The following is a 19,327-nucleotide window of genomic DNA, read 5'->3' as shown; positions in this document are numbered from 1 at the left end:
ATTTGAACCCCTTTCGAACATGTTTTACAGAAAACTGCTCCAACTGTCAAGCATGGTGGTGGTAGCATCATACTCTAAAGCTATTTTGGAATAATGAAGAAGGACTACTTCCAACTTTGTCAACTTCACCTCAATTGGAGATAAATTTATCTGAATTTCAGGACTGGGACCACATCTCCACACACCTCCCTTCTGGATCTCTGTCTAAATATGACCCCCAGACACTACAAGCTGCATTTTGTGTGCCTGACCCTCCCTTCCATTTTCAATTTATATACTTGTCATTAGTACATGGAGATCTGCGTGGCTCAGGAGCCACCACCAGTTCCCTTTGAGGCAAAACAGTTCCCCAAACTGCAGCCTCAATTCATGCTCAAGCCATCTGCCATTATCTATTAGAAATGCTGTCAAAACTAAAATGAGGACGTAGTCACAGATAATGAAATCAACAGCTAGACACAACTGGGTATTCCAACAGGACAATTACCCAAACACACATAAAAACTGGTTTTGAAATTAATAATGCAAGCTAACATTATCCTTTTAGAGCGGTCTTCCCAAAGCTGTGACTTCAACCCTTTTGAAAATTTGTGGACTATGCTTAAAAGCTGGATCCGTGACAGGAAACCAACCAATTTAAATTAACTCCACTATTTCAGCCGAGAAGAGTGTTCAAATATCGAGCCAAAATAATGCCGCATTGTTGAAGCTTGTTAATGGCAACCAAACGCATCTGGTCAAGCTGCAACTGGCAAATGGATAACCAGATATTAGTGGGGGTGTAAGTATGTATGTGAACATGTATGTATACTTTCCACCTTGTGTGGAATTGAGAAATTCAAAATAAATTCAAACTTGTGCACCAGTTCTAGTTTTTTTTAAAGTAATAAAAGATGTACGCCGTACAATCATTAAACCCTGGAAAAAGAAAATTTCAAAGAAATCATCAAAAATGTAAAAATTACACCGATTCGCAACTATGTTTAGAGTTGGGTCATATATATCGTGAAAACAGTTACTTGGATTAATATACGCTCTTTACTGAACAAGAAGAAGTAAATTTGACTGAGTGGTAACTTTGCACACACAGGCAGCCATTGCTGTTTCCTTGTAATAACGTAACGAATAACGGAATCTTTAATCCAATCAAATTTCAGAGCTGTGGCTTTTTAAACCAATCACAGCGCAGCCGTCTCAATCGCTGCTTACCATCGACCACTACCCGCTAGCTAGTTTAGCAACAAGCTGGGTGAGGGGCTAAACCGCAGAAGCAGCTTCTTCACTCGTTTTTTTTGTGTGTATTTCGCTGGGACATAGTGAAGTTAGCAGTCATCCGAGTGATTATCTTCACGTTTTGGTCGAAGGTAAAGACTGGTGTTTACTTCTTGTGCATGCTTTAGCTAGATAACCCTTCGCAGGATGGGGCGCAAATGACACGAGACGCGTTGTTGAGGTTATTATGTGGCCGTCAATTAAGATTAGCTGATATTAGCTAATGCAACTTTGTATTAAAACCTCTTCAACGTAAAATATTTCAAGTTGGACACATTCTTAACGGGCGGCTAGGCGGTCGTGTTATCATTGTCAAGAATGTGTGTATTTCCTGTTTGGACGTCTCTCCTTATTGTTGTGACTAAGTCAACTGGGTGATTCAAAGTTTCATACCATGCCAACGTGTTATTCAGTAGTTGCCACAGGCTTGCTGATTGCACCCCCTCTAGCTATTTTAATTTCTCCTCATCTTTCTCTCTCATCGTCAAATAACTCCTTCAGTCGGTGTTTATCTCACTCTTGTATAACTGGACTTCCTCCCGCAGATGCAGTTCATGCTGCTGTTCAGCCGGCAGGGAAAGCTGCGGCTGCAGAAGTGGTATGTTCCTCTGTCAGACAAGGAGAGAAAGAAGATCTCCAGGGATCTGGTCCAGACTATACTGGCCAGGAAGCCCAAAATGTGCAGCTTCTTGGAGTGGCGAGACCTGAAGATTGTGTACAAAAGGTAGGTGTATAATGCAAGAATGCAAGTTGGGATACAGCTGCACGCTCTCCCTTTCTATCACAAGTGGCATTTGCACTCAGCTTTTGGTGCAGTAGGTAGATCAGATCCTCAAATGCAACAGCACAATATTGCCCTTAAAGATTAAGTAATGCTTATTAGCACCAACATTTGTTTTCTACAAAGTAACTTGTATTGGTTCACTTGAGTTGAGAAATGGTCAAAAAAATTATTTATTGGGATTTTGTTTTTTTAGTGTGCCAGTCGTCGGTTCTCCTCAGGAGGGAGGAGAGTAGTGAGAGGAATTAAAGCAAGATGCGTGCTCCTCTAAATCCCAACTGGTGGGAGCAAACTCCCACTCCCTTCCAGTGCTTCTTCCCTTAGGTTGTGGATTCCAACACACTACACCTAAAGGAGAGAAAGTAATTCCCAACATTAATTACCTGTGTTAATTAGACTCCCTCTCGCTTCTCCCCTGCTGCCTCAAGCAGCACCAGACTACCTGTTGCCATGTTTTGAAGCAGTAATCCGTGCACTACAAGTTGCGACTTAAATAAACAGGGGAAAAAAAGTAAATTCGGTGTGAATATTTGTGACTTGCATAAACTGAAATAGAAATTCATTAGGGAAGTCAGGATTGAGTGCTTTGCCAAGAGATGTCCATATTGGCACATGTGGGATGGGGACAGTTCTTCCAGGGTGAAACAGTGGTGCCTGATATGTGGACTCAGTGCGTTCCTGCTCGCTGTATCATAGCTGATCAAGTATACTGTTCATGTCAGGCCAAAATGGCTCTCGTCTGACGGCTCCTGAATGGTTGTCCCTCCTTGTTAGCAATATAATAAGGGCTGGTACTGGTGAAGTGCCAGTTTCCAGGTGCACATACTAGTTTTTTTCATTGTTTCAGTTTGCGTCTCAGCAGCAGATGGAGTTGGCTCGTGGAAAGGTGTTTTAACTTGTATAAAACACTGTTCACATGACAACAGACGTTTATAAGGAAGAGAACTGCGTAGTTTCAGTTCCCGAATTCATGATGACTGTGGTGTGGTTGAAACCTTCAAAAGCCATTAGGAAGAGGATCGTTGACTTCAGGCATTTATGTTTAACTTGTAAATGGCCCAGATAAGCTTCAGTCCGACTGTTGTGTAATTTCTTTAGGTCAGAGTATGATCTTATCAGTAGGATGTGTTAACGTTTGGTTCGTTGCATCACTGGTAAATCTGTGGTGGTTTGTTGGGGTGGTTAATGGGAGCTGGTGATTCAGTGATTATTTTGTCAGGCACTGAGATTTCTGGCATCTAGAGCTCACCTTCTGGTGTGTCGTGGAAGCCAAAAACACCTTCTTTTCAAATAATAACTGCCAAAAAACAGAGTAGATGGGGAGATTGCCTGATTTGTCATGAACATATGACTCATAAGTAATGTAAATGTCCACTTTATCAAGGCAAAACAAACAAACAAACAGTTCAGCCACATGATAGTGCAGTATTATACACACACATGCAGGTCAATACACAGGCCTAAATGTGTTGTATTCATAACATGTGATTGTCTGATCAAATATTTGCATGACGGAGCATTTGAACAGGTTTATCAAAAGAAAAGATTGTGAGTGTATTATCTCAGCATTAACTTCCTGCCCATTTTTAAATGCCCTGCAGACACTTGCTGGGTTGTGATATCACTGCATGCTCTCTTTCAATCACATTCTGGACCAGACATTAGACATTTTAGCTTGGTGTCTATGCTTCTTTCTTTTTTTTGTGTCTGACTTTTATTACCAAATATACACTTAACAGTCTTAATGCATTCCTTAATACTGCTGATGTCACAAATATTGATGCTTTGCATATCTTCTTTCTTCGTGTACTAGATACGCAAGCCTGTATTTCTGCTGTGCCGTCGAGGATCAGGATAATGAGCTGATCACACTCGAGATCATCCACAGATACGTGGAGCTGCTGGACAAATATTTTGGCAGCGTAAGTCGTGTCAACATCACACACATAACATGCTGATCGATGGTATCAGAAGGGGAAATCTGTTAAAATGTTACTGCAAGGATTTTTAGTAGGGACAGAGTCTCCTCTGATCTGCTGCTATTTGTTGTTTTGTGGACTCTCAGGTGTGCGAGCTGGATATCATCTTCAACTTTGAGAAGGCTTACTTCATCCTGGATGAGTTCCTGCTGGGCGGAGAGGCCCAGGAAACATCCAAGAAGAATGTGCTGAAGGCCATCGAGCAGGCTGACCTGTTGCAGGAGGTACGCTCAGTTCTTCTTCAGCAGATAAATAAATCCATTTGACCTGATTTATGAACAGGGGGTTGCAATGACGAAGTGTTGATAAACCTATCATGTTTGTTTGGTTTTTGTGGGGGATTTTTTGTTTTCTTCAAAAATCTAAAGGTGTTATCTTTACTGCCAAGAAAGACAAGGAAAGCTAGCAGTTCTTCACATTTGATAAGCTGAAACAAAAACAGACATAAATCCTTTCAAAATGAAACATTTGCCAAAATTCAGTAACTTTCTGTTGGTTGCTGGAGCACTGACTTTGTGAAAATAGAATTAATTTTACTCAACAATTCAAGTGTTGAGCCAAACAGAAGGCTGGCTTTCTCCACCTTACACTCACCTGCACCTGCTATCATGTTTATTCTTAGGCTGCAGGACTTGATTAATACCTCTTTCTATCTCTTGTGCCAGTGCACTAAAGAACGTTCTGCCTAGGTGGCTGTTTCCAGTAGACAGATTCAGTGCTCTTTGATTTATTTAAAGCAAAGCATGCAGCACTATTGTTATAACAGAAGGACTGGCTGTGCATGCCTGTAACTCACTGTAAAGCCCCTCTGTTCCAATCTTAGATTCAGCAGCTAGCAATTATGACTCATGCACTATTAATTATGTTTTGTAAGGGGTACTTAAAGAACCTGACATAACAGCTTTAAAGAGCACTTGTCTGTCTTCTTCTGCAGGAGGCTGAGGCACCACGGAGCGTTTTAGAAGAGATTGGGCTGACATAGATCAACGTGTTTCTGCCTTGTTTGATTCTCACCTCCGTGTGTCGACTAAGTCCTCTCCTGTTTACCGTGTCAGTGTTTGTGTGTGTGTGTGAGTGTGGTCACCATCTATGTACTGTACTATCCTGTATTGTCCTTTCAGTGTAGTGCCAACTGTGGTTCTGATGTGTTCCCTATGTGCAAGCTCCCTCACTGTATTCAGCAGCACTTGGCGTACTTCACTCCCTTAACTTAAAACTCCACAGAGAACAATGTAGCACCGACATGAACTCCAGCATCATTAGATAATCCATCATCACCCACTGCAGAGCTGTACATGTTTGGCCTCAAGTGCTTGTTAAGGTGTTGTGGCTGCAGCTGGTGCTTCTCATGTTTTACCATCACATAGCAAAGAATCATGAAAATACAGCACTGCAAAAAATCTTGAACTACCCCTAGATTCTTTATGCTTTGCTAGGAAAATTGAATATGGGTGCAGTGGTTTATTGAAACATGTAAAAACATATGTGGAAACACAGCCTGAAAAATTCTGTTTGAGTCATCTTGAGTCTGCAGCCTGAACTCTCTTAAATCAGCTGTGCAAGAAACTAGTGTTCAGGAATAGTTCTGAAAGGACATTTAAAGCTCTTCTTCAGATGGTGCTGTAGATCGTTTTGTCCAGTTTCCTCAGTTTTAAGGCTCCACTGCACACCACGCCAAGATAACAGCTCTTTGGGAATTGACTTGTTGCTGCAAAAGTGCAGTTTTCTGTACTTCAGACTGTTATTTCTGACATTTTTTGAGATTCAACTGAAGAAATGGCGAAAAATGGTGTTTGGGTTTTTTTTACGGGGTTACAGGCTCCTAGTGCTTAAAGATAAAATTTGAAATTGGTCCTTTGCATAGTTTTTTTTTTTTTTTTTTTTTTTTTATAAACGTGTAGAGATGATGCTGGTTCATCCAATGATACCTTTTTATGCCTCATTGTCTCACAGCCAGTGTTAAGTGGCATAACAAGTTAAAAAAAAACAAAACACATTCATCTGAAAATGTTCAGGTACAAGGGTTGGACTGAATGAGTGAACAAATAACCAGTTCCTATGTTGCATGCTCATATGTAATGGTAATGCATCAAAGCCACCAGCTGGGGCCAGTGCTGTTAAGGGAACCACAGACACTGTTACAATCACTTATTCATGGCTAAACTGAACCCAGTAACTAAAATTACACATTTAATAATCATTGTGTCTGTGTTAACACTTAATACAGGTTTATTTTCTGTGATTCTTCTCTTCAAATGAATCATTTCATATTCACATTTCCAGACTAATTGTTATATGTGGGTGGTTTCTGTGTAACTAGTGTCACGTTTGCTATACTGTATTTCTGTAGTGTTTTTGACCATCGACTTATTGTCCTTACAAAAAAACACTGAGGTTTGTAAAAGCCTCTGAAAGTATATCTTAGGTCCAGTTCCTCCCTTAGTGCTGAATTAGGTTAGGATAGTGACCCAAATAAAACCACTATTTTGTGTATTATATAGCTCTGGCTTACTCTTAACGACTAACATATGACCAAAGAACACTGTGTTTTACCTTCTCAGTGGTGTCTATAGGAGGCTAAAACAGCAGAAAAAAGGGATTTATAACTGCAGGTTGATGTCACGGATGTGGGAATTATTTGGCTACAATAAACCAGTATTATGGAATTACTCCAGTCTGCCCAGACATGTTGATCATGACTTTCTTCATGGAGTGGGAACATAAAAACATGAACTGCAGATATCAGGTATATCATTGTAATGTGCAAGGAAACAACTTCTAAATAGTTACTCATCTCAAACTGTATGGAAGTCTTTTTTTCTTATCAAGATCAAAACTGTTGTCGTTGAACACTCGTATTATCAAACTTTGATTTGTGCAAAAGAAATCAGTTTTTGTATTAAACACTGACAACACATTTTTCTTATATTTGAAAGATATTAAAAATAAATGTATTCAAAAAGCAAGGGTTTTTTTGTTTTTATATTGTTACGTAACATGTAGTGCCACAATGAGCATCTTGAAAATATTCACATATGTACACAAAAGGTGTTGACAAGTGCCAATGTTGACTACATTAAAATCATTGCATTTTAAACTGGATTAACGCATCAGAATACAGTGATCTCAGGACTCACAAACTGCAATGCATCCCTTTTTATTCATTTAAAATCCAGATCGGTAAGGCGGAGATGTATCGCAGTGTGCACAAATTTCTAGAAGTTATTTTTAGGAAAATCTGATTTGTAGATTTTAAAATGTGCGCTACAAAAAGAGCATATTTTCAGTGAGGTCACCTCACATTTCCTCGGACTATTCACTTTCACTGTTTTTCTGCGTTTGCTCCATCTCATTTCTCTCTCCACTGGGACTTGATGTTGAAAGGTTTTCCACCGTCTCCTCCCCTGACTCCTCTTTTTCTGACTCTCCAGATGAAGCTGTCTCTTCAGGCAAATGGCTTTTCTTCTTGCTCTTCTTCTTGCTCTTCTTCTTGCTCTTTTTGGAGTGTTTGTGGCGACGATGTGTGCTGCTGTCATCATTAGACTTTTTCTTACTTTTATCAGGTGATTTGGGGCTTCTTTCTTTACTTCTCGACTTTTCTCTCGTTCCCATGTGAGCGACGTCATTCGTGCCTCTACCGTTTCTCTCTTGATCTCTACCCCTATGCTCCTTCTCTCTGTCCCTACTTCTGTTTCTCCGCCTGTCTTGCTCGTCGTCTCTACTTCTGCTCCTTGACCTGCCTCTACTCCTGCTCCTTCGCCTGTCTTTCCACCTGTCACTGTGTCTGGATCTGGACGACCGTGTGTCCTCTCTGTTGTGGTATGACGGCCTCCTCTCTCTGCTCCTGCTCCTTCGCCTGTCTTCGTCTCGTCTCCTTTCAGATCTCTCCGATCTCACCGGGCTCCTGCTGTAATGACGCTGCCTCCATGATCGGCTCGAATGCCACCCGTCTCTGTGACTGCCCCTTACACTGCGGTCAGGGGACATGTGCAGGTCCCTGTCAGCCTCCCAGAATTCATTCCCAGGGTTTCGAAATACATGCAGAAAGTTGCAGTGCTTCCCTTTAGGGCACTTGTGTCTGTCAAACAATCCTGAGAAGATAAACAAACAAGCTAAACACTGTGGGAATGTCTTCAAGTGAAACTGCATGCCGTCAGCATTAAAAAGTAGCTCACCACATATGGCATTCTTCCACCGTGTAACAGGTGATATCTCACAGTGAAGCTGCCGGCCTGCATACCACCTCCCATTGAATTTGATGAAGGCCTCTTTGCATTGCTCCTCTCTGGAGAGACAACAAAGAATGATGTGTTTTCTCTGAAGTGTTACTTCAATTGCAAAGAGACGGGAAGTGGCTGAGTGACTTCTTACGTGTCAAACTGAACATAAACGTTTCCTCTCAGGTGTGGTTCATAGTTACAGCTGACCTATTAGAGGAGAGGAATAGGTGAAATCTATAAATGTTTTTAAGGGGAATAAGTGAGTCTGTTTTACAACACAGACAGGATGACGGGAGGAAAGCTTCTTGATGTCATCTCACCTTAAACTGCAACACTTTGCCGACGCTCTTGAACTCTGGCAGAACATCGTGGTAGAACTCGAGGAAGGACTCCTGCATCTCCTCCTCGCTGTGCTCCAAACAAGCATCGATGTCATAGTCATCACGGCGCGACTCTTCCATACCGAACGTTCTAAACATTCCGCGGATCATCAGCGTTGGACTGGTTGCAGGATACGTATGTTTTCGAGAACATCTGGATTCATAGAGAGAAGACATTCAAATACGTGGGGAAAGGCCACTTTAGTGTCATCGTGTAATTTAACCTAACATAACATTCTTCTTGACAGACTAGCTCCTATTGAAATCACTGGACGCACTCCGTTCATTCAACTGAAAAATTCAAATTCCATCAATTTCCAGTTATTACTGGAGTCTCCCAGGTATCTGTCCTGAGCCGCCTTTTTTTTCCTCATCTCCTTCCTCTTGGTCAAATCTTCCATAAATCGGTTTCCATTGTTATCCCGATGACACCCAGCTCTACCCACATGCCAAACTACCAGCACCTCCCACTCACTGCCCTCTGTGTTTGCCTCCAGGAAATTAAATCCTGGTTCTACTGCAACCTTCTCAAACTACAGTGATAAAACAGAGGTTCTTCTCACTGTCCAAACGTAACAGCTATTCACTCCCTGTTGACAACTCCTTAGTTTCTCCCTTGCCTCAGATTAAGAGTCTTGGGGTCATCCATGCCAGGACGCTTTCTTTTCAAGGGCATATCAGTGGCATGTCAAAACGCACCTCTTTACACTAGTTTATTCACTCTGATTGCAACTTTGCTCTTAATTTTATAGGATTTTTTGTCTATTCCTTTTGTTCTTAACTCTTCTGGGTGAGGTAACCTTGAGTGTTTTGAAAGACACCTAAAAAGAAATGTATTATTATTATTATTGTTATAATTATTATTATCAACAACTCAGAAGAAACCAAAACCCATCAGTACCTGTCTCCAAATCGACACGCTCCAGTCTTGAGGAAGAACGGACAGTTGGCTACGTCACGCTCCGTTCCAAAGTTCTCAGAGTTCACTGTCACAGGAGCCTCAGGGTTCATCCACGGGCCACCATTATCCAGCTGTAAGACAGGCCATGAGCAATATTTAAACTGTCTTAGTTTTCAGTCTTTTATTAGATTTAGAGATGTTTGCAATGACACCAAAGTGCCGTGACACTAGTTAGAGTAAACTGAATTGAAAGAATTTAAATGCGTCTCTAGGTATAAACAAGTGAAATAAAAAACTTCAGAGCTTCTAAATACCACTTTGAGTAAAATTTAAGGCCAACCTTGTGACAGAAAAGCCCATCAAAAGTCATCAAAATGAACAGTAGGCTCAAATGAAAGTATCTGGCTGAGTTTAAAAACATTGGACAACAAGGCCTAAAGCTTTTATTTGTACACAGCCAATACAAATACTAACATTTAACAATATTAAAATAATATTTTGTCATTAAACCAAGTCTGTTCCAAATCTCTATATTTGGTTAAACAGAAAAAGAAAAAATTATCACAATCCCTGATGATTTGATAGAAAAGCAATTTTTTTTAAAATAAAGAAATATATTTTCCATTTCCTGAGAAGTAACTACAAGTCTTACTGCTAGGGCTGTGCGATATGACCAAAATGTCATATCCCGATATAAGACATCTATCGTCCGATAACGATATAAATCACAAAAATTTTACATTTTCTGTAAATTCTGTGAATCTCGGGCAGCTCGACTTGCGTGAAGTGTTTCCAGCTGGGCGTTGTGTACCTGGAGTCGAGTGTTTTAGTGCTGTTTAGTTAGTTTAGTAATGAAACTATACATTTTTAGACATAAGTTGTAACAGCCGCCGTTTTCTTTGTAAGTATTTATTACACGGCGTGCTGCGGGGAAAAGCCTGTTCTAACGTTTGAGTCTAAGGTTTATTTTTTAGCACCTGACGGCTCTTTTTTGCTTCTCATCCGTAAATACTCTGCATACTCTTTCACGTGGTTTTGTTTATTTTGAAAAGTCTCAACAGGATCTTGAGCTTTATTGTGAAAGGTTTATGTGGAAAATAAACAAGCAGACACGTCGCTTGTCCGTCTGTAGTGTGGTTATATTAAATATAAGAGAAAGAGAGAACTTTAAGAAGTTATAGCCACTACAGTGACCATCAAAACGATGAAAAGATATTGCCGTAAACAGTTTATTTTGCGACACCATGAAACAAACGATAGCGTAAAATGAAACGATAGACGTTTTTATATCGTCATCCGATATGTATCGTTATATCGAACAGCCCTACTTCCTGCTAATCTGCACATATACAAAATACAATATACTGGAAATGAGTTACTATCATTCTGCGTCTCATTTATTTTCAAAGTTTATTTCTGAAGTCATGATGGCTTGGGAGAATTTCCACTGTTAGTGACATTTAACTGAACTTTATTTAACTGATTCAAGTTAAGTCCCATTAAAAGACAAATACCAGTAGTATATATGTACTATATGATACTTTGGGGGGTTTGTGGCTAAGACAGACAGTTTTTACTCGTGTTTGTGTGTGTGAATACCTGATTTTCAGCTTCATCCAACATTTTCTGAACAGCCTCCTACAAATGGTGTAAAGACACGGCTGGTGAAAATGTGTAGAAGTCAATATAACTGCAGCATATCTGTTTTCTGTGGGTTAAGACCACGTTCACAGAGACTGAGAGGCACAAAAAAAGTTGTTAATGGGAGGTATCCTTTCAACACTAGTGGAGCGATTTCACAGCTTTCACACAATATAAAAGATACATCCTTGTTGTGAGAGCTGAGGGTTTTCTCTTTGAGTGTATCTCAGTTAAGGAGTAAAATGGTTCAGTCAAGGAAAAGTTGCACAAACACGTTACAAAAGAAACAATCAGTGGGTGAGACATTAAGCCGGTTCATTAGCTTAATCTCAAGATTATGTAGAAGAGGATATATATGTCTTTTTTGTTTCTATCCTCCTGGAGCCCATATCACCTCTCTGTCTCGCTTCTCCTGCTGCTTCTGCTCTTTTTCTTCTTGTTCTCGCCTCTGTTGCGCTTCCCATTCCTCCTTTATCATCCGCTACAGACACAAAAAGACATAAAGACAGTTATTTGGAATTCTTATTGCAAATCATTTCCACTGTGCTGTCATTTCCATTCATTTTGGTGCCATGAATTGCTTTTTTTCCCCCTTTCACCACAAATGCAGCTCTTTTAAATCAAGCTGGTATGGCCATCATCCCTGGACTGTCTTTATCCAGTCAGCTGTACTGGGCATTTATCCCATACAAAAGCGAAATGAAATATGTGTTTTTAAATGTAAATAATTAAAAATGCTCAGTAAAATTCTGATCTGAACTGCAGTTTGTAAAAGCCATTACTCAAACAGAACAATGGATTTGCTGGGGTCTCCAGTCAATATTTACAGCAGCAGGATGCTGTGCGCTGGACTGAGCTAGACTAAACTGGTCATGTTCACCAGAATAATGACTGAATGAAACAAGCAAGATCAGGCACACGTGCAGAGCTTTGATCATAACAAAGGGGAGAAATGCCTCCAACATGCTCAAACATTTGACCACACAGTTAATTTGCACTACTGTAATGTCTTTGGTACGCTGCTTAGCGACGGTGGCGACTCTCGAGGGGAAACTTACGGCACAAGCAACGTAAAACTTCTCCAGGTCATGTTGATTGTAATATGTTAGCGCCATACTGTATGAATAATCTCCATCTCGTATTAACATTTAGTTGACGAGGTCTGCCAGAGTGAGACTGGCTCAGAGGCTCTCTCATATACCTTTAGCTACATCTGTACTACATTTTATTCTCTAACTCAATGACAATTGATTAGAGAATCAATAAGGAATTAAATCCATAATTGATGTTGATAACGGAATAAGTAACGCTAAATTCCTGTCAATTCCCATCCCTATACCTCCTCCTCCTCTTTTCTTTTCCTTGCTGTTTCCTCCTTCTCCAAACGCAGTCTGAACTCCTCTTGGGCAATCCGCTCTCTTTCCAGCCACTCTTCATGAAGACGCTGTCTAAAGGTAAATAAATACAAAATCAAACACATCCAGCATGTGCAGCAAAATGGTCTATGCTGCTATCAATGAATGAGCAGCTTCAGAGCAGTGACAGTATGGCCCTACCTTTCTTCCTCTGCAACATCGTCATCCTCACCGTCTTCATTTACTTCGTCTTCTTCTCCAGGAGTAGGGCTTGCTCCATTTTTTAAATCTGTAACAGAGAAATGGTGGTGAAGAATTTGCTTAACAACTGCAACTAGACAAATGAGAACAACACAACCTGGACTCATACATCTATCACATACCTCGTTCTCTAGCATGGGCGAGAGCCTGGCGTTTCCGTTTCCTCCTCTCTTTCCTCAGAGCAGCCCTGCGTTGCTTCTGACTGAAGTGAAAGAGATTGAAAACAATAATCACAACAGATGAGCAGATGATGGGAGACTAAGCCGGGGCTTGCACAGCTCTTACAAGAGAGTGCACCTTAAACAATAAAAGCCAGTGTTCACAGCAGACCCTGTGCCCTGTCAAACATAATGATCACTGAACTCTTCCCATCACTGGTGCTTCTGAAGAAGACAGACTTCATGTGCCATTTGCTTCAGTTAGCCATATTGCACCACCTTCTGCCTTTCCCAATACCGGTACTAAAAAAATCTCACTATCTGCAAAGAAAAGGCTCAGGCATTCAAATCGGTTTCTTTAGTACCACCAGACTCATAAAAATGTATCTAACCTAAGGCTAAATTTGTACGATTACGGCGTTTATTTAACAACACTTTAAATGCATGCAGAAGCCACTGTTGTCTACGTGTCTCAAAATCATTACATAAATACGTTCAAAAGACCTACAAAGAAACACAGACCTTAATACAGGAGCTGAAATCACTGGAGGAGTGGACGCTGCCATTGCAGCTAATGGGAGCTAGCTGGTTAGCTTCTTTGGCTAACCCTAGCTGCCCAGTGTAATTCTGCCCGCGTTGTTTGTTCTCGCCAGCATGTAATTAGAAACATTAGAGAAAATCTTCTCTGCTTATACGAAATATTTCCCAGGTGGAATAATTTGTCAAGCTAGAGGCACAACTAAAAAAATGTTTATTGTAAATGTTAGCTACATGCGGAGTTGTTTTGCCTTCTTTATCTTCTTCTTTGTGGAATTCCGGCAGGCAGGACGGAACACAGGCGTATTGCTGCCCTCCTCAGGTACTTCCTAAATGTACATCAAGGATTAAATCCTTACGAGTAGTCCATTTGGGTGCAGAACTTTAGATTAAAAAAACCTTTAAAACTTCCTAATGATACAAGTCGATTACTGATTTTAGGAGAAAAGTCTTAATGTTTATAATATTTGTCTCAATAAAATAGCTGGAGCAGTCCATCAAAACATGCTTAACAGTTTCCATTTCTTCACATGTGCAATTTCCACAATCTGACCTCCTCCACCTACTGCAGCACCCATACCATAGGTATAAATTCTGCCTTGTTCACAGAAAACCCCTCGGTCAGTTATCTAAGCTTAACTGTGCTACACATCTATTACCAACTGAGTCTTCATCTCTCCTCTACCACCTTAGAAAAAGCTAAATTAGCTTTTGCTCTTTTGTTTTCCTAAATCCTTAAATGAGGTTTTGGTCTAAGACTAAACCATGGTGCTATGGCTATCCTGTGGAACTGGGGAACTGGGGGCTAACCCCACTTTCTCCACTCACAACTTCTCCACCTTCTTACTTAATACTGAAAACAAAACTCCCCTCTGGTTTAAACTAAATACTTTGATTTTTAAAAGGGAATAAAAGGTCTGCTCTCTATTCAGTATAATCTATTTTTAAGTCTGTCTACAACTTTATTAACTATCATCAGAGATCATTTTATAGAGCATCTTGATTAACAAATAACAAAATACAGGCCAAATATAATAACACAGCATGTAGCACACAAGAGGATTATAAAAGACGCAAAGGATGAAATAAAGAGGCGGTGCAATGGCAGTACAAGGGCAGGATTAGATTTCTATTATTTTTTCCATAACTATTATTTCATTTCAGTGCTATGCTTTTCTTCATCACAATTAATCCCATTAAGATGAAAGCAGGATTGTATGAGGGCTAGAGAGCGCCTAAAAGTGGGATGGTGGTGGTGTCAGATATAAAGATGTAACTGTTTAATGCAGGGAGACAGTGCTTGTGAATTAGAACTAGATGTTAAAAACAACAACAACAAACAAACCCCATTTTAGTTAACAAAATAAAAATAAAAACTAGACCAAAAAAATGAAATTAAATGATTTTGTGAACTTGGAAAAGAAAAAAATTAATAGAAAATATCCTTAAGTTTAGTATTTGTTAGTTTGTTACAGATTTCATTGCATTAGCTGTAAGGATTTTCCTAAATTTTGCCCCTGGCATACAATAATAATTAAAATGTAATTGAGGAAACTCAGACTAACAAGGAAACTACTAAAAACCAAACTTAAACTAATCATTTTCAGACAATTAAAACTAAACTGAATCAAGGGAACCCACTCTGCAAACTGACTGAAACCACACTGAATAAAAAAAACAAAAAGTTAAAAGAAATTTAAAAAAATTGCTATTAGCTAATAAATACTGTGAAAGGCACAGACACATTAATTTATTTGCCAAGTAGGCACTGTGCAGAAATCTCAGCGACAAACGACAGTTTTGTTTTTATACCAAACAATGACTATTGTGAGTCATATCAATCTGTTACACAACTCTAACACACCATTGCCTGCAGTGTAACATTGTGTGTGCCTTATGTGGATGCTGCTGCTTTACACACAGAGATTTTCAATAAAAAGCGGCAGATCAAAAACAGTAGATGGCACAATTTCCATTTTTGTCCATTTCTAGCACCTCCACATAACCCCATGAAGTTTACAGGTGGCAGTTTCCTCTCTAAAATAGCAACCGCTAATAACTGCAAACACAGCAGGAATTTGCGAGTTCTTCGGGCCTTTATTTTAGGCATCTTTGGCATCTGTAGCACTCTCTCTGTCCCCCCGACAGTCTGTCATTCATTTTTCTTCTCTGGCGCTGTCCTGAGGAAGAAGGCGGGCTGTGTGCAGCAGCGGTAGCACAGAGCCTGAGGCACCAGCATGTACAGCACATTGACCAGCAAGAAGACAGGCTGGCTGTCCACAGGTACTCTGTATGAAAACGGTGTCCGTGTGTGAAGAGATGCACCGATGTGGGAGAACTGGGCCTGTGAAACGCAGCAGAGAGGGATAATAAGCATGTGCTTCACAGCTGGTATGTTCACCAAGATTCTTATATAACCACTATATGGACAAAGATCACCTACATATTACATCTGCAGGAGCTTGTTTGACATCCCACTGTGAATTCATAGGCATTACTATGGAGTTGGTCCCTGTTTACAGCTATAGCTTCCACTCTTCTGGCTTTCTACAAGATTTTGAACGGTGCCTGTAGAAATATTTGCCCTTTCACCCAGAAGGGCATTTGCAAGGCCTGACATTGATGTTGGACAAGAGGGGTCGGCTCACAACCTCCATTCTGGTTGATCCCAAAGGTGGTAAATGGGGTTAAGGTCAGGGCTGTGTCAAGTCAAGTTCTTCCACTCTATTTATTTGACCAAACCTTCATGGGCCTTGCTTTATGGCATGGTGCACAGAGATGCTGGGAAAGAAAAAGGCCCTTCCCTAAACTGTTAATAGTCAAAAATGTCTTTGTAACCTGAAGCTTTAAGAGTCCCCTCCACTGGAACTAAAGTGTACAGGCCAGAAACACAAGCCCCAAAGCAATATCTATCTAGAAGGGAAGAAATTTCAGACACTGACTTGCTGCACTCAAATTCAGTGAGCTGTTTAGAAGGACCCATTCTTACACAAATGTTTATAAAGCTCAATACTGAACGAAACACCTGAATTCAGTCGCTAAAAGGTGCTGCCCAATACGTTTGTCCATACCGTGTATCTTGTTCTTAAATATCTCTTACATTTTTAACAATATTTTGAGCTCATGATGTAAAAAAAAATGATAGAATCACTTCAATTTTCTACCCCCCCCCCTTTTTTTTTTTTTTTTGTAATTTAACAACCAAAGCGCTGGAAGAATTATGAATTTTAGAAAACAAGATAGAATTAGATGTCAGCACCAGGGTTAATATAGTTAACTAAAACCAAACTAAAAACCAAAAGTAGAAAAATGTTAGTTAACAGAAATAAAAACCAAATATCAAAATAACTGAAATTGTTTTGTGAAGTTGGAAAACTAACAAAAATAAAATAAGAATATAGCAGAAATATCCTAACAGAAAATAAACTGAATTTTAAAAAAAATCAAAACAGAAAATAATAGAAAATAAAAAACTATAATAACTAAGATTTTTAGTTGTTGTTTTGTCCCACAGAATCTCAGTGGTCTGGGATAGTGAGACATTTGGGCACATTATTGTCTTATTATCATGTATTAGTAAATTAAACATCAGTTCAAAGTCATAAATCTTATAGGAAATCCTGTGATGCTAAAGCCCACATTCTCTTGTTGGAAGCAATGATCTATCTACAATAACAGAGCAAGAAGGGCTTACACAGGAAACCCATTTGAAGCATACAAAAACAAAGTAACAGCTGTTTTAGAGTGAATTATTCCTTTACTGGACTGACGATGCCTGCATTCTGGCACCACCAGTGATCCTCATATGATTTTCAATCTAATACACTTCTGTCATTTACCTTTTCGTAGAAAGCTGCTGACACATGACATGTTTCATAGCAACCAAGGCTGCCAGAGGATCAACCTTCCTATTTATATCCTGGCTGAACAGCTGACATTTAAGTGAATACCACCAATACCACCATTCCTCTTGGTCTGAAGTCAGCTTCTGCCCTTATCCTGCCGATGAGTGACGCGCCAGCCTGCAGCTCAAACACAATGGCTGCATTGTGCAGTGGAGATGTGATCAGCGCGATAGCCGCTCCCACAACTCTTCCCTTTCCATCTTTAGATGTAAATAGAGCCACTGGAGTCTGTCAGCTCTGAAGAGTACACTAAACAAAGACCAACTTGCAATCACTACAGAGGAGAAAGTTTACCGAACTGGCCAGAAGCCGGCTCTCAGTCTCTGTGTAACATTACATAATCTACCTGGATCTATGATGTCATGTGGGAAAACAAAAGACTGTAAACGACTCTTTCACATGACCTTCATTTTTAAAACCTGGCAACCCTTTCATCACTTACACATTTGGTTTCCAGATATTCGGAACAAGTTAGAGACGTTAGGTGTCTCTAACTTGTGAGGGGCCCCTCATTGTATACGGAGATCAACAGTACCTGTGCCAATGCTCCTGAGTGTACAAGAGTCAGGTCTGGCATCCAGTCACATCCTGGGACCAACAGCCCATACAGAGTAATGATGTAGTAGGGCCCAGAATACAGCATGCTCACCAGCATCTGTCAAACAGAGACACAGTTTACTTTTTTAGATATGTGGCTTAACATTACAGCATTAGAGTGACGTTTTTGGAGTGTTTACTGTCACCGTGTTACCTGTACTTTAGGGTAGGCTGAAGGGTCTTTGAGGTATGGCTCATACTGCTGTGTGTAGTCTTGGCACCATTTGCTGGAACAGTCAAGAACAACCTCGAACACATAACATAACAGTTTGATATGTGAGAGACACCCAACGCTAAGAAAGTAATCTAGAGCTGGGCAAGCCGATCACCATGAGGTTTCTTACCAGGCCTCTGAACACACAGAAAGCCAGCGCTGGAATGAGGTAGATGATGAATACCAAGTCCACAGGTCTGCGGAGCAAGCCTGCCCTGTGAGCCTCCTCGATGTCCTGAGAACACAACAGGAACACTAACATTTGCAGATGCAAAGTATGGATGTGTTTCCAGCAGATAAGACACTTTAACCCTTACCTTGTGGATATAAGGTAGATCGCAGCTATTTCACAGAGGCAGGGTACACCCTGGACAGGTCGCCAGTCTGTCGCAGGGCTAACACACAGAGACAGACACCATTCGCGCTCACATTCACTCCCACAGTCACACCTATGGGCAATTTGGATTAACAAATTAACCTATCCCCACAAACTGCATGCCTTTGGACTGTGGGAGGAAGCCGGAGTACCCGGAGGGAGAACATGCAAACTCCACACAGAAAGACCCCAGCCTGATGCTGATGCTGTGCGGCAGCAGTGCTAACCACCTTGCCACCGTGCTGCCCTTCAGAAAGAAATGTCACCAATAAATGGGCATCTGTTTAAACTTCAGTTATGTTTAAATATATCTACTATCAAAGACATATTTGCCTAACTTATAATGACTCTGAGAAATGTGCCCATACATTTTTTTTGCACTGTTTCTGTGGTGGTAATTACTCGTCAGAATAATCTCACAGACACCTGAGACGGACTCACTGATGGATTGGACTAAGGGCAATAAAAGTAGGTGTTTTCTCTGTGAGAGGGGCGGCGGTCAGGTTCTTACTGATAGCTCAACGTCCCGTGCAGAAGGCTGACAAAAGATGCGGAAGCAAGCCCACACCGACACTGAGATGTACAACAAATGGAGGATGAAGAGAGGGCCAACGTGAGTCCCATACTTTCCTGGGGAAAAATGAGGGGAAAAACTAGATCAGAAATGATCTAGTTTAAATCCCTGTAAGCAAACGGGATATAAAAGTCTGTGTGTGTGTGTGTGTGTGTGTGTGTGTGTGTGTGTGTGTG

The 19,327-nt window shown here is 40.5% G+C and overlaps 3 protein-coding genes across 3 annotated transcripts in view; 1 reads left to right on the top strand and 2 right to left on the bottom strand.

The window, feature by feature from the left end:
* The first annotated feature begins 1,185 nt into the window (after nt 1-1,185).
* Nucleotides 1,186-6,421, top strand: ap1s2 (adaptor related protein complex 1 subunit sigma 2). The gene is made up of 5 exons (XM_005943279.3): nt 1,186-1,364; nt 1,818-1,996; nt 3,867-3,975; nt 4,119-4,256; nt 4,967-6,421. Exons 2-5 carry the CDS (start codon nt 1,818-1,820, stop codon nt 5,012-5,014), a joined length of 474 nt encoding a protein of 157 aa, XP_005943341.1. The 5' UTR covers nt 1,186-1,364; the 3' UTR covers nt 5,015-6,421.
* On the bottom strand, nt 5,926-13,759 carry zrsr2 (zinc finger (CCCH type), RNA-binding motif and serine/arginine rich 2). The gene is made up of 11 exons (XM_005943280.2): nt 13,471-13,759; nt 12,913-12,992; nt 12,731-12,818; nt 12,514-12,622; nt 11,569-11,655; nt 11,133-11,171; nt 9,534-9,664; nt 8,573-8,786; nt 8,404-8,459; nt 8,208-8,317; nt 5,926-8,123 (listed from the first exon to the last, which is right to left on the bottom strand). The coding sequence occupies exons 1-11, from the start codon at nt 13,512-13,514 to the stop codon at nt 7,345-7,347; spliced, it is 1,737 nt and encodes a 578-aa protein (XP_005943342.1). The 5' UTR covers nt 13,515-13,759; the 3' UTR covers nt 5,926-7,344.
* A 170-nt stretch (nt 13,760-13,929) lies between these two features.
* Nucleotides 13,930-19,327, bottom strand: part of LOC102303712 (transmembrane 6 superfamily member 1) — a 6,767-nt gene continuing 1,369 nt past the window's right edge. The window contains exons 6-10 of the mRNA XM_005943281.3: nt 19,089-19,207; nt 18,332-18,436; nt 18,142-18,234; nt 17,926-18,045; nt 13,930-15,829 (exon numbers count right to left, since the gene is read on the bottom strand). Coding sequence (XP_005943343.1) covers nt 15,638-15,829; nt 17,926-18,045; nt 18,142-18,234; nt 18,332-18,436; nt 19,089-19,207 — 629 coding nt within the window. The 3' untranslated portion in view covers nt 13,930-15,637. The remainder of the gene's footprint in view (nt 15,830-17,925; nt 18,046-18,141; nt 18,235-18,331; nt 18,437-19,088; nt 19,208-19,327) is intronic.

This window comes from Haplochromis burtoni, unplaced genomic scaffold (genome assembly GCF_018398535.1).
Source record: "Haplochromis burtoni strain Fernald_Lab_line unplaced genomic scaffold, NCSU_Asbu1 Contig_262, whole genome shotgun sequence".
In the NCBI taxonomy this organism is placed as follows: domain Eukaryota; kingdom Metazoa; phylum Chordata; class Actinopteri; order Cichliformes; family Cichlidae; genus Haplochromis; species Haplochromis burtoni.
Note: the sequence above shows the minus strand (reverse complement) of the source record. Positions and strands in the feature narration are given on the sequence as shown.

Coding starts and splice junctions, on each gene's coding strand:
- ap1s2 (XM_005943279.3), top strand. CDS start 1,818: ATGCAGTTCATGCTGCTGTTCAGCCGGCAGGGAAAGCTGCGGCTGCAG. Junction 1,997..3,866: donor CTGAAGATTGTGTACAAAAG/GTAGGTGTATAA, acceptor TTCGTGTACTAG/ATACGCAAGCCTGTATTTCT. Junction 4,257..4,966: donor AGGCTGACCTGTTGCAGGAG/GTACGCTCAGTT, acceptor CTTCTTCTGCAG/GAGGCTGAGGCACCACGGAG.
- zrsr2 (XM_005943280.2), bottom strand. CDS start 13,514: ATGGCAGCGTCCACTCCTCCAGTGATTTCAGCTCCTGTATTAAG. Junction 11,172..11,568: donor AGGAGAAGCGAGACAGAGAG/GTGATATGGGCT, acceptor CACCATTTGTAG/GAGGCTGTTCAGAAAATGTT. Junction 8,124..8,207: donor GTGGAAGAATGCCATATGTG/GTGAGCTACTTT, acceptor TTATCTTCTCAG/GATTGTTTGACAGACACAAG.